The sequence below is a fragment of the Bombus impatiens genome, unplaced genomic scaffold, assembly GCF_000188095.3.
Source record: "Bombus impatiens unplaced genomic scaffold, BIMP_2.2 scf_0914, whole genome shotgun sequence".
Taxonomy (NCBI): domain Eukaryota; kingdom Metazoa; phylum Arthropoda; class Insecta; order Hymenoptera; family Apidae; genus Bombus; species Bombus impatiens.
Window position 1 is genome coordinate 246,816 of NT_177333.1, and position 12,171 is coordinate 258,986.

At 37.6% G+C, this 12,171-nt stretch overlaps 1 protein-coding gene across 13 annotated transcripts in view; it reads right to left on the minus strand.

Annotated features, from left to right (window-relative positions):
- Positions 1-12,171, minus strand: part of LOC100748900 (glutamate-gated chloride channel) — a 36,736-nt gene that overhangs the window by 7,535 nt on the left and 17,030 nt on the right. For 3 of the 13 annotated variants that reach the window (XM_033323354.1, XM_033323358.1, XM_024370728.2), the window contains one exon: positions 8,082-8,149. The exons of the other annotated variants lie outside the window; for them this stretch is intronic. In XM_033323354.1, the coding sequence (XP_033179245.1) occupies positions 8,082-8,149 (68 nt within the window). The remainder of the gene's footprint in view (positions 1-8,081; positions 8,150-12,171) is intronic. 13 annotated transcript variants of the gene reach the window in all.

Consider the following 12,171-nt stretch of genomic DNA (forward strand, 5'->3'; position numbering starts at 1 on the left):
TCTTTTCTATTTTTTTTTTTTTTTTTTTTTAGTTTTGACTTTTTTTTTGTTTGCAAAGGGAGTTACAGAAGACTTCAAAAATATTCTGTGTGGTTATTTTGGTCATTCTTCTTTTCTTTGGTTTATACTTTGTTTCCCTCGATCGTTGGCAAGTTGAATACAAATTAAAACCTAGACGTGATCCTTTCTCCTTTACGATCCTGTTTCGTTCGATCTTTCTCCTCGTTCCCTTCTATCTCTTTTCATTTGTTTCTTTTTCTCTGTTTCTTTGTTTTCGTGTTGGTTTCGCTCGTTCGTTTCGCTCGTTCGTTTAATATCAGGCAATTTCTGTTACCTTTCTCGCTGGTTAATTCCTGGTTGCGAACACTTACCATTATTCCGCTAGTTTCTGAAAATTGAGCAACATGTCGCAAAGGAGGATCTACACAGCCTCCCGACGTTTGTATTTTCGCCTCGTATTTCTCTCTTATTCGATCGCTCGTGGCGCGTTTGCTCGAACCTCGGTACAGGGAGTCGCATGGTTTCTCTTACTTATTTTTTCTTTTTTTTATATACGTGTCGGTGAGTTGGGAAAAACCGTTCAAAATCGAGCGTAGAACACGCGCGTGCTCGCTGAAACTCCGCGACAAAAAGTATTGTGCGCGGTTGAAAAATAATCTCCTTTGTAAGTTACTTTTAAAGACAGTTTAGAATCGTTTTATTTCGATGGAAAATCCGTTTACACAGAGCGCTGCGTAAGGAAGTAATCGTCGAAAAATGAAAAAAAACGACGATTTTACTTATGGAACTTCTGTTTAAATATTCATAGTACATCGTATACGCTGTTAAAATAACCCATCCGAACTTGCCCACAAAAATCAAATTTCCTTAGCTCATTGAATAGACGATGATTAAAAAGAACATTGATAACCAATAGTCAAGCGAAGAATTTGTATATTTAAGAAAATTTTAATTCAGATATGGACTGTTATTTTTTTTTTCTTTTTTATCGTTTGCTTATATTTATCTCTTCGTCATTTAAAACACGTAAGTCGTAATCGCTCTTTACAATGATTATCGTTGTAGCATGTATTCGCGCGAAAGGTAAACGATACAATTCCTCATTCACAGGCGATATTTAATTATTCAACATACTTTCGATCGATCTGACGTTGCAAAAGTGATACATCTCGACGGTTCATTCAGCCCATTCACTTTCACTTTCATGAATATATTACACGCAAGTAGTACGAGTCAGCTAATAGTTGGACTCTGTCGTACGGATCGCAAATTTCAGCGTGTCAAAAGTAACGCTTTCGTCGGCATTTTATTATCCTCGCATCTTCTTACCTTTCGGTATCAAAGTCTGAGAACAGCTCGTTCTTTCCGAACCGATTAAAAATTATATAAAATTCAATTATCAGCCGATAATTTCTTATTCTTCTAAAGATTCCTAATTCCTCTAAAGACGCGCTGCTTCTCAATTTCTTTTTGATATTAGACCATGATTTTAACCATAACTAATCGTTACTTTATAGCAAATTATATTCACTTTAATAAAGACGAATATTTGACGCTGCGAAACTGCCATTCACTCGATATCGATCTCTTAACGTAACCGCATTTCAGAAGCTTTTCTATCGCATCACCGTCGTATCGGACGCAAAATTTTGCGACATTATGTAAACCCTATACTCGTTAATCCTCAGTTCGAAAGACTGATATCGATGTCGGAGTCGAAATGAAACTTTTATTGCGAACGAACCGTATCTTTGAATCGAAATTAAAGTTCGTTCGACAAGCGTATTGTACGACAACAGACGCGAGCAATTAATATTTGTTAAGAAATATCAACGAAATACAAAAGAAGAAAGATCGTCGTTCGCAGGTAGAAAATCGCATTTTTCAATGCCCGCTTCGAGCAAGTGGCGAATGCAACTCGCAAACGCCAATTTAGCGCAATACACAACGTGCTATCTTCGAACCCAATACCTTTCTATATCGTGATTTCGCTATCATAGGCTGGAAGATGTTTTTCGTAGCTGAATTAAATGATCGTATGCGTGACAGAGAAGATATTGAACTCAGAGAAAGAGCGAAGAAAGAGAAAGGAAAGAACGAATGAAAGAAGAAAAAAAAATAATACGAAAAAAGGTAGATGAAACGAAGATGAGAGAATAAAAGGGAGAAGATCGTTCCATTGAAACGAACGGTACATACCATGTCGTCCTTTTAAACGTTTCCCTTTAAGGAAAAACATAGGAGATGTTGCTGCATGGAAAAAGTGATTTTTTTTCTATACATAATCGCAGTCAAGCCTTCTAGAGCGACGAGCTAAAAGCATATTTCCACGATTTTCCTTCGAATGCCCTTTCTATCCCTTCTTTCTTTAAGAGGAACAACGATATAACTTGCTGGAGAAAATTCGCTTAAGCGCGTTGATTAAAAAGATTTTATTATCGTAAGCTTCATCGCGTTCCTTGATTCGAGATAGGAATTTAACGTAGATTGAATATCTTCTAGTTCCAGTTTTTTTCTTTATAGAAAATGGTTCCGATGAACGATATCAATTATTGTCGACGATCGATTCTTGTTTTTACCGATTGTGTTTTCGGATAAGTGCGAAGTCAGTGAAATTATATTCGCAGCTTCTATTACTATACCGTTGACGATATTGCGGGATATACGTGCGAAGAATATTTCTCGAGGATTATCGACATCGCGCCAAACTAATCTTGAGAATATTATTATTCCCCAGGAAACGTATTTCGCAGATTATTCTCTGGACGATGTTAATTCTCCTTCGGGAGCCCTTCACGGGACGCAACAGCTGCGCGGAAAATCTTTGAAATACATGTTTCACATAACGATAGAACGTAAAAAATGTATCAAAGTGTATTAGAAAAGGAGAATATTCTGCAAAATGGGTGTAACTGAATTTTAAAACATCGATTCTTTAACATTCTGACATTCGCCGTGTACTTGTCCGAGCGAACATTTTCAGAAAATGGGAAAACAAGAATAGACTTTCCACTTTCAACATTATTCCTTATCGATCGAATGATCCAAATTATGTTCCTCGGATGTTGTACAAGATGTATTGCACCGTAAAATGTGTTACGATGTCTGATAAGAATGACTCGTTGAAGCATAGTACATGTCATAAGCGACAGAAGATTGATCAGCAGTGAACGTGTTAATCTTCTTCACGATGGCCTTTGCATCGAGCCTTTCCTTTGTTCGACGTTATCTTTCCTCGAGATCCCACAATATTTCGCGTCGATTATCGCGCAGATGCGCCACTTCGACGATTCTCAAGCGACAAGCTCGTGATTTTCGAACGGATATGAAGGTTGACCTATGCATGGCTGTTGGACTGATCGATGGCTCGATGAAGTTCGACTCGGCCGGGTTTTTTCCAGCGACGTTCTTCGCGAAATATCTTATGATCCGGTGATGAATGGACGACAACGATACAGACAGACAGAGAAAAAAAGATAGCTAAGAAAAGATAGATGAGTCGGACGTGAAGAGAGACGAATGGACTAGGACGAGGATGGGCTAGACTCTTGGAGTACGCGACCCTGTTCATTAATATTAGGACACTCGTGGAAAATAAGGCATAAATTTATAAAATTATCAGGGACTCGTGAAAACCTGCGTTATGAATAATTAATACAGTCACGGTTATCAGAAAATTACGCGTCGACATACGTGTACTATGACGTGTTCGAAATCATAGCGCAATAAGTCGAGTGATGATTCTACATGGAAAATGTGCGTTAATTGTAAGTTTCGAGGTATTCGGCGTTTCTTTTTGCTCGTGTACTGCTTGTACTATGATTTCGGAGATACTTCGTATAAATAATGTAATATATGTACAATATCGTATTGTAATAAAAATTCCTGTTGATTTTGAATTTAAGAAATCTTCTTTTAATGCCTGTTTTGGCTGGTAGATCGACCGCCCCTTTAAAAACTAGTTAATAACGTGTGGAATAAAAAGATTGAAGTAGTACACCCTATATCTAATTTGGATTCCAAAAATAAAGATAGGGCGATATTATTGAAATTTTCAAGAAGTAGGTTAGACTATCTAGGTCAATGTTCGAGACTAGAGAAGTACATACGTGAATCTTTATTTTGGAAGGCAAATTTCCGAGGCTGGGTAATTTAAATATTCAAAAATTCTTAACCTATTCGTGGTCAGTACCTAGAAGAGCAAATTTGTTCAAACATTCAACGATAATTTCGAAGAAGTTACCGCATATACTTGTGCTTCAGTCTGACTGCATAATAATCGTCGTGCTAATCTGAATGGATCATGAGGTTTGGAACGAGACCAGCAGGTGTTCTAATATTTATGAGCTGGGATGTACATATACATACATCACCGACAGAAAGTTTGGAAGCAGAGAATCGTTCTGAAAGCTGTACAAATTCCTTGAATTCAGTTCAATTTCTAATAAAATGTCGGATTTATTCGCACGACAACGACTTACTTACAGAAGCAAAGAACAGTTATGGAAGCATGTACGAATTACTTCGAACTCGTCGTCATTCGATTATTTAGAAAACCACGTGGAAGGAATGTCGATGGTTTCTAACATCTATAGAAAACGTTATTTGTCTTAAGCAAAAAAAAACACGTTATATTTAAAAAATCTCTTACGACGATACTTCCAAACTTTGCGTCGACAGTGTACAATAGAACATGCAATCTTAGAATTAAAAAAAGAGGGTGAAAAAAAAGAAACGATAGAGACAAGTATGCACGGTTCGTGACGTAATCAATCACAATAACTTGTTCCCATTTCAATAAATATGTATCGACAATGACGGCCGTGGCCGCTGAAATATCACCGTTCTATCATGCTCAGCGACGATTAGAGAAGCTGGAGGCCGGAAGATTGAATCAGCTTGTGAAAAAAAAAAAAAAAAGAAAAAAAGGAAAAAAGACCATTCTAGGACTTGCATGATGAAGTCGATTTTTATCGTTTCGTTTCATCGTCACCTTTAGACTCAACCGCGCGTGTTTGCGATGTTTGAGGAGCAGTTTGCAGGCTGACAGATGTTATCGAAAGCTTCCTCTTCGGAGTCGAAAGTCATTAAATCTTTGCACGCCCGGCCCTACGTACGAAACAGTCGTGTAGGAGTTTAGTCCGCGTTTCGTATTTACAAGGCATTAAAGCGGATTAAATAACGCGACCGTGTTATTTGTCTGCGATCGACGCCAGAGCAGAATGGAAGAACGCGACGTTGTACAAATCTGAGGAACGTAGATGGTATGAATATCGACGATGGAATATGCGCAGGGCATTCTTACGGACTGATTTTGCGAATGATCGTCGAGCGAATGGGTGGAATAAAAATTGCGAGAAGAATATCGGCGAGGTAAACGAAATTTGCGTGCAACCAACTCGTGGAACGGATAACATTTGCATATGTCCTTGAGAAGTGTTGGCGAAGCGAATCTGCAAGCGTTCGTGAGAATAATATTCGCGAAGAGTATTTACGAGGATAATATGTATAATATTCGCGAGTTTAATATTCGTGAACGATATTCGTGAGAATAATATTGGCGAACAAGCGGCTCGTGATGAAATATGCAAATTTCGTTCGAAAGAGATACTTACAAAATACGAGCGTAGGTAAAACTCCCAAATATTTGTAAAGCGCGGTATGTTGAAAATCAAAAGTCATCTCTCTGTGCATCGTTCGATTTCAACTCCCAATATGCTTTTATATATTTTCTTCTAGCAACGATGCAAGTATAGAGATGAGATAATAGTTAGAGACATAGTAACGAATATGCTAACGGTAGACAATGTTATCGCGTGACCATTGGTTATCAATTTAAGTTTTCTTAATTTTTCTTTCTTTCCCTCTTAACCGTGCTGCTTTCTTCGGATCATTTTGCACCCGATCGTGTTCTTTATTCTTAATAAATTGTTGCTGTTGTAATCCGTTGTAGAGTTTCTCTTGGGACACGACGAATCTGTTTTCGCTTGTTCAAATAAGAACTAGAATGAAATAGAAATAGAATAAAAAGAAGAATCCAAGGATTGCAGCAAGGTTAAACTATTTTTTAAAATCCCTTAAAATCTCTTACGTTGCTTATCTCAATTTCGTCGGCCGTAAAACGTCGATGTAACCCGCAAATGCAGAAGCAACACACGGCAGAACAGTGTACAATACGTATATGTTACCGTAAAAGTCGGAATACGGGAAGATATTAGAATTTACCCGGACATCTTTACGGTAACACGTACATCGCGAACATCACTAGAGCTGGAGTAAAGACGATCGTTCGAAACCATCGCCACTGTCGTCTTCGTCGTCTAATCGAGCGCGATAGCCAAATGCAAATACGCTTGTCGATATTTCGAACTTGTTAGCGACGAGATACAAGATCGACGCTAGGGTTGAGAAATCGGATGGGCAAAATGACAGGTGCAGATCATGACGATTCCAAGTGTTCCGCGACGATTGCTCTGTCCAGGCTCTAGTAATCGCGCAGCAAAAGGAGAAATTAAGACTGAGAAGAGAAAAAGAAAAAGAAGAGAATGTGGCGCGTAAAAGAGGAGTGATTAAAGGAGCTTCGACTTTTGACTTTCGACTTCGACTGCCTGCGTACGAAGGATCGTATTTTTCTTTTCTTCTTTTCTCGGTGAGAAGTGGACCAACCATTTTCGTAAACGTAACTTTCCAGATTTCGTGGAGTCGATGTTTTTAGAGATGAAGGATGAAAAGAATAGAATGAAGGGTTTGGGAAGATGGAACTTTGATCGATGGAATTCGTCTTTAAGATAATACAGCCCATTGAACAATATGTAGCTTCGAGTGTAAGTCGATTTTTCCAACTTTTCACGTATTGTGATAAAAGTGTCTTTTGCGTGATATATATCTATAGTAACATTTCGAACGAAAACGTGGTTCTCCACGTAATCGATAAGGGTGTGTTTTACGTGAAAGAGGCTGGGTTGACGCAATGCTGGTGAACCTTGAAACGAAACTCCGCATACGCACGCTTAACTTGCATATTAGCCGAGCCGAATGATAACACTCCTGTTACTGAAACAAATTCACTCAGCACACGTTTTGCAAGGGGACTCACGGCAATCACCGATTCGAAGACACCAGACAATCCTCAACAGACATTCATCTGCAAGACCAAATATATCGTCCTTTCTGGGCCAATATTATCTCGACCGAATTGCATTTTGGATAGGAAAATTTAATTGACCAACTTATATCGAGAATAAAAATAAAATTCTCACGGAAAGAAGTAGTTAAGAGAGAAAAAAAGAGAGAAAGAGAGAGAGAAAAGAAAGAGAGAACTCATATAGAAAAATATGATAGGAGAATGGGGGATGGGTCAGGATCGACACGATCGCTCGCACGCATGATCGAAAGGAATAATAAAGAAAAAACGTGGAACAAGAAAGCAATCCACGGGTCGAGTCTATATGTTTTATGCATCGTCTCGTATATTTCTCATTATCCGTCGCGCCTCTTTTTTCTTGAGTTCTCTAGCAAAAAGATTCCAACAAGGCACAGACTTGGTTGCAACGACCAGCACAATCAAAAAATCGAACGTTCCGACAATCAAATATATATGTATATATACACGTATATATATATATATGAATGTACGTATGTATCGTGTAGATAACTGAACCATATAACGTTCGTTATACGGATATACACGTATATTCATACATGTATACATATGTATGAAATAGTAAATATATATATATATATTCATATATATATATAGATATGTAAATCAACATGACAGTCAACGACATCGAGAAAAATCAACGAGGTGCGACTGATAGCACACATCCAACTGTTAGCGCGGCTTATCCACCATGTATATATTTATATATGTATGTATCCTCGTTTGCGAAGCTGCCCCTCACATACGTATAAATATATACACATCACATGTAATACAAATACAAGTACAGACAAGTGCAAGTCTTACGGCATCATATACACGTGACGTTTAAATATTAATAGATATACACAATGTGTGGATATACAGATTGGTATATATAGGCCTTTTGTTTGAGATGATTGACTTAGATTGCACTCACCATGTTATAATCATCTATTTTGCTGATAGAGCGGAGAAAGATGTTGACGTTCACATTTGTCGGCCCATCTAACACGTCGACCGGAACAGAACAAAACAAATCGATTAATTAAAAAATCAGTTACCGTGGCACCGAGATTTACATGGATTTTTTATTTATTTATTTATTTCTTATTCTTTTCTTTAATTCTTTGGCTTTAGCTCTTTCCGCTCGTTACTCGGCCGCTTCCTTCCGGCATAATTTTCCTTCCTTTTTGTTTCACTTTCGAAACAGCTGTACATATGAATGAAGAAGGAAATGGTTGTCTTTTGGATCATGACTAGGAGGAACTTTTCGTTTCGCGTCGTTTTCTTTCGTTTTCGAAGGAAATTCTGAAATGGTTCGCGGTTCTCGGAATTTTGATCGATCTCGCTAAAAAAAAAAAAGATAGAGCATTTCTTTCTGTCTTTTTTTGTTTTTTTTGTTTTTCTTAGCTACTTTTCTACGTGATACTTGCTTGCCTGTAAATCGTCGTTCCTCCGGTAATATAGGACAGGCGGATGACTATGAGATGTCATGGAGGTATGATCTGTACGCATGAGAACATCCAAGCTAGCTAATGTTCCACGATGAAATGTTTCACGATGCGAGCCTCGGCAATTGAATTGCAAAGTAAACGAGCGGTCGGATTAGTTTATGCGACGATTCGGCGCCGTTTCGCGCCGCTTGCTACGAATTATGGTGGCTTCCGTGTGTTCGATCCTCGAGATATCACAGCTCGACGAATGTTGCGAATTTTTAACATCTTCCCAAGCTTCGCCTTTCTTTTTCCTTTCTTTCTTCTTTCAGCAATTTTTCTATTTGCTCCGTGTAATAGTCGTTCGAATCTGGAGAAACTTATTGATAGATGAAGAGAGGCTGAAGAGTTTGGAAAAATGATAAAAAATTCGCAAGTCACTAGTGTCCATTCTATATGAATGCTAATGGTTTCAATGGAATGATCGAGTGCACTTCGTTTTAGTTCGATCCCTCTTTTTAAATCGTTCACGCTTCTGTGCGAAAGAACGTTGACTCGTTTAACGTAGTCGCGTCAACGATGTGGATCCTTCTTGAAAAGGTGGTCCCACTTTAGACTACAATATGTGAATTGGTCGAGTTAGTATATCGTTTAAATCTTTCGAACATATTTCTTTCTCCTGCAATAGAAATAGCAACAATTAAAATGACGATTTCTTTTTCCTTTTTACAGCTATCGAGTCTTACGCTACGAGTTAGGACGGTTTTCTTTTCGACGATATTTAATTAGATCAAGTGTTGTACAATTTATTTTTACCATTTACGTAGCGATTGAAAGGAGCACTTTGAACGTTTCGTAAAAAACGTGTTCAGTTTAAAGCTGAATCACGACGAAGGATGAAAACGTACGATTACAGTCACATATTTCAAGACGAGGAGATGCCTGATTAGATGCAACGATAATCGAATAGGTAGCGAGTGAGGCATCCCAAAATTTGACAGCACAACCTCTGTAAAAATAATATCGTTGAAGCTACACTATTTTCTATGACAGCGAAGAAACAAAAATTACGTTGGAGCTTGTAAGCGTCGTAACTTCTCTCAGCGATGATACGCAACTTGTTCGAAAGAGGATTAAACGAGAGTCGAAGTCGAAACAAAAGGGGGAAAAGATCTCTTGACAATGGATGATGGACTGAACGTCTCGTGAAGGTATTCGAACGTGTAACTCGTGAGGAATGAGATGAACGATGATATCGTTTCGTTTTTTAAGCAGCTTCCAGACGATGATAGCGAACGATTCTTGCCTCGTTTCTGTTTGCATGTTACACAGAGAAACGAAGGAGAACTATTGGAATCGTCGGAGATACCGCGTTTCTCGAAACCTGTTATTCCTTTTTTCCTTCGAGAAATCTCGATCGAATGCATCCTTTGAGGAAAAGGATCTACGAAGAAGGATAAATAGAAAAGCTCGCATACATGTGTATATATACATAGAATGTTTGTTAAGCGTCGTACAAATTGAAAAACAAAGGAAACGCGAAAAACATAGAGAAAAAGAGATTGGAAAATATAATAAGACCAAGTATCTTGAAAAATATTCGAAAATTATTCGATAGGCTAACGTTGAAGTTTCATCGAACTTCCAAAGATCTGCTTGTTCACGATGATGAACTCGTTATTGACAAAACCAGATCTCCGTTGCGATTTCGTTTTATTAACTACAATTTCACGTAATTTTCCGTAGTCGTGGTCGTTTTTGCATCGAACAACTTCGAAACTTTATAGACGCCATCACGCAGAAATCGATAGTTTTAATTAGAATTGTACCGAACGAACCGCTGATTTTCGACGATTTGTCGTTTCTCAAGTGATTGAAAATTGCACACATCTGTACAACATGCTGTGCATGCCCCGCCATCGTTTAATCCCTTACTGCACTCTACTTTCTTCTTCCCTTTTATCTTTCTTTATTCTTTTCGTATTTTCTTTTTTTTTTGCAAAATATTTTAAATATTTTCGTTCAGCTCTAATTTACATTGAAGGACAGATCGACCGACGAACATACGCGTTCCTTGCTGCTACGTCGCTACTACCTCGAACGAGGAAATCGAATATGTCTCGAGTGAACCGAGATTTAATAATTATTACCTTCTATCTCTGTAATATTAAACAAAAGTGGAATTACGAGAAAATTGCGTTGAAAGTTGATGAGAAATACGCGAAGCCACGGAATATGAAACGTTTGATAATTACGACTTCGGCATTAAACATATTTACAGTATCGATTGGCGATTAAATAATTTCTTCTACGTCGACTGAATTAATCGACTGAAAATAATAAACGAAGCTCCGTAAATGCTACAAAATTCGTAAGATGGATGGAAAAATTGTTTACCTGTGCTATTTTACGGACAAGAAAAAAGGACAAAGAGTTACTGCGTTCGTTAAATAGGTAGAATAAAATACGAAAGAAAGAGAATAAATAAAAGGAGCTAGTCTTTCTACGCAGACAAATCGAGAGAAAGAACACATGCGAGAAATAAAAAAGGGAATAACTCACCAGTTGAACGGATCTCGCAGTTTGAAGGAAAAGTATTCAGCTCTACTGCTATAGCACGTAGAAGACGAAATTCAGAGCAAAAACTACAAAATATCTGTCGAAACAATTACGATTATTTTAAAGAAAGTAAAATGTAGCTAAAAATTGTCCGATCTAATCGTGATAGCTGTAATTGTGGAAATTAAAAAAGCGGCGAAAGCCAGCTGAAAAGTATGTCGTTTAACATTCGAGAAACACCTGGCGAGGAGCGAAATGTCTTACAAAATTCTACGAAAATTCCTCAAAATCCCATTCTGTGCACGCTAGTTTCGCCAGTTTATCGATTAACACCTTTAAGGGCTGATTTTTTCAAGCAATCCTAAAGATACGACAATTTTGTTTTTGCCCCTAAAAGAGTTAACGAATCACCAAACGGAAGCGAAACGTTTAAAAAATATCTAAATATTGGGAATATTCTTTGAACTTTCTCTTAAGACAGATCTAAGACAGAAGAGATAGAAACGATATTAAAGGATATTTTTTGGAAATAGCGTGGCGTTAATGTGAACGCCACAGTTAACGTTTTCGTTGAAAGAAAATACCCCATATTATAGATAGCACCCACTTTCTTCTCTTTTTTTTTTATTTTTGCAATTTGCAGCAAATACAAAGCCGCGTTAGTGTGCGGGAAAACGAAGTATTCTTTTTAGCGGAACTCTGAATAAAAAAAAAAAACTATAGCAGCACGAAACACACCGAGTCTAGTTGACATTATGCAATAAGGGATTAAATAGAAAAATCGTTAGCGGATGTTACTTGAAATATAATCGTATGTGCGATATAAAACAACAAAGGAGGATAATAATATAATAAAACGAGTAAGGAAACGAACAAGAAATTCGAACAGGGTGTATATATTCTTGATACTGCGTGTATATCGCGCCATTAGGCGAACGGCAATTTTGTCAGCATCTCAACGATTCACACGTGATACAATACTTGATAGGAAGAAAAAAAAAAAAAAAAAAAAAAAAAAAAAAAAAAAAAAAAAAA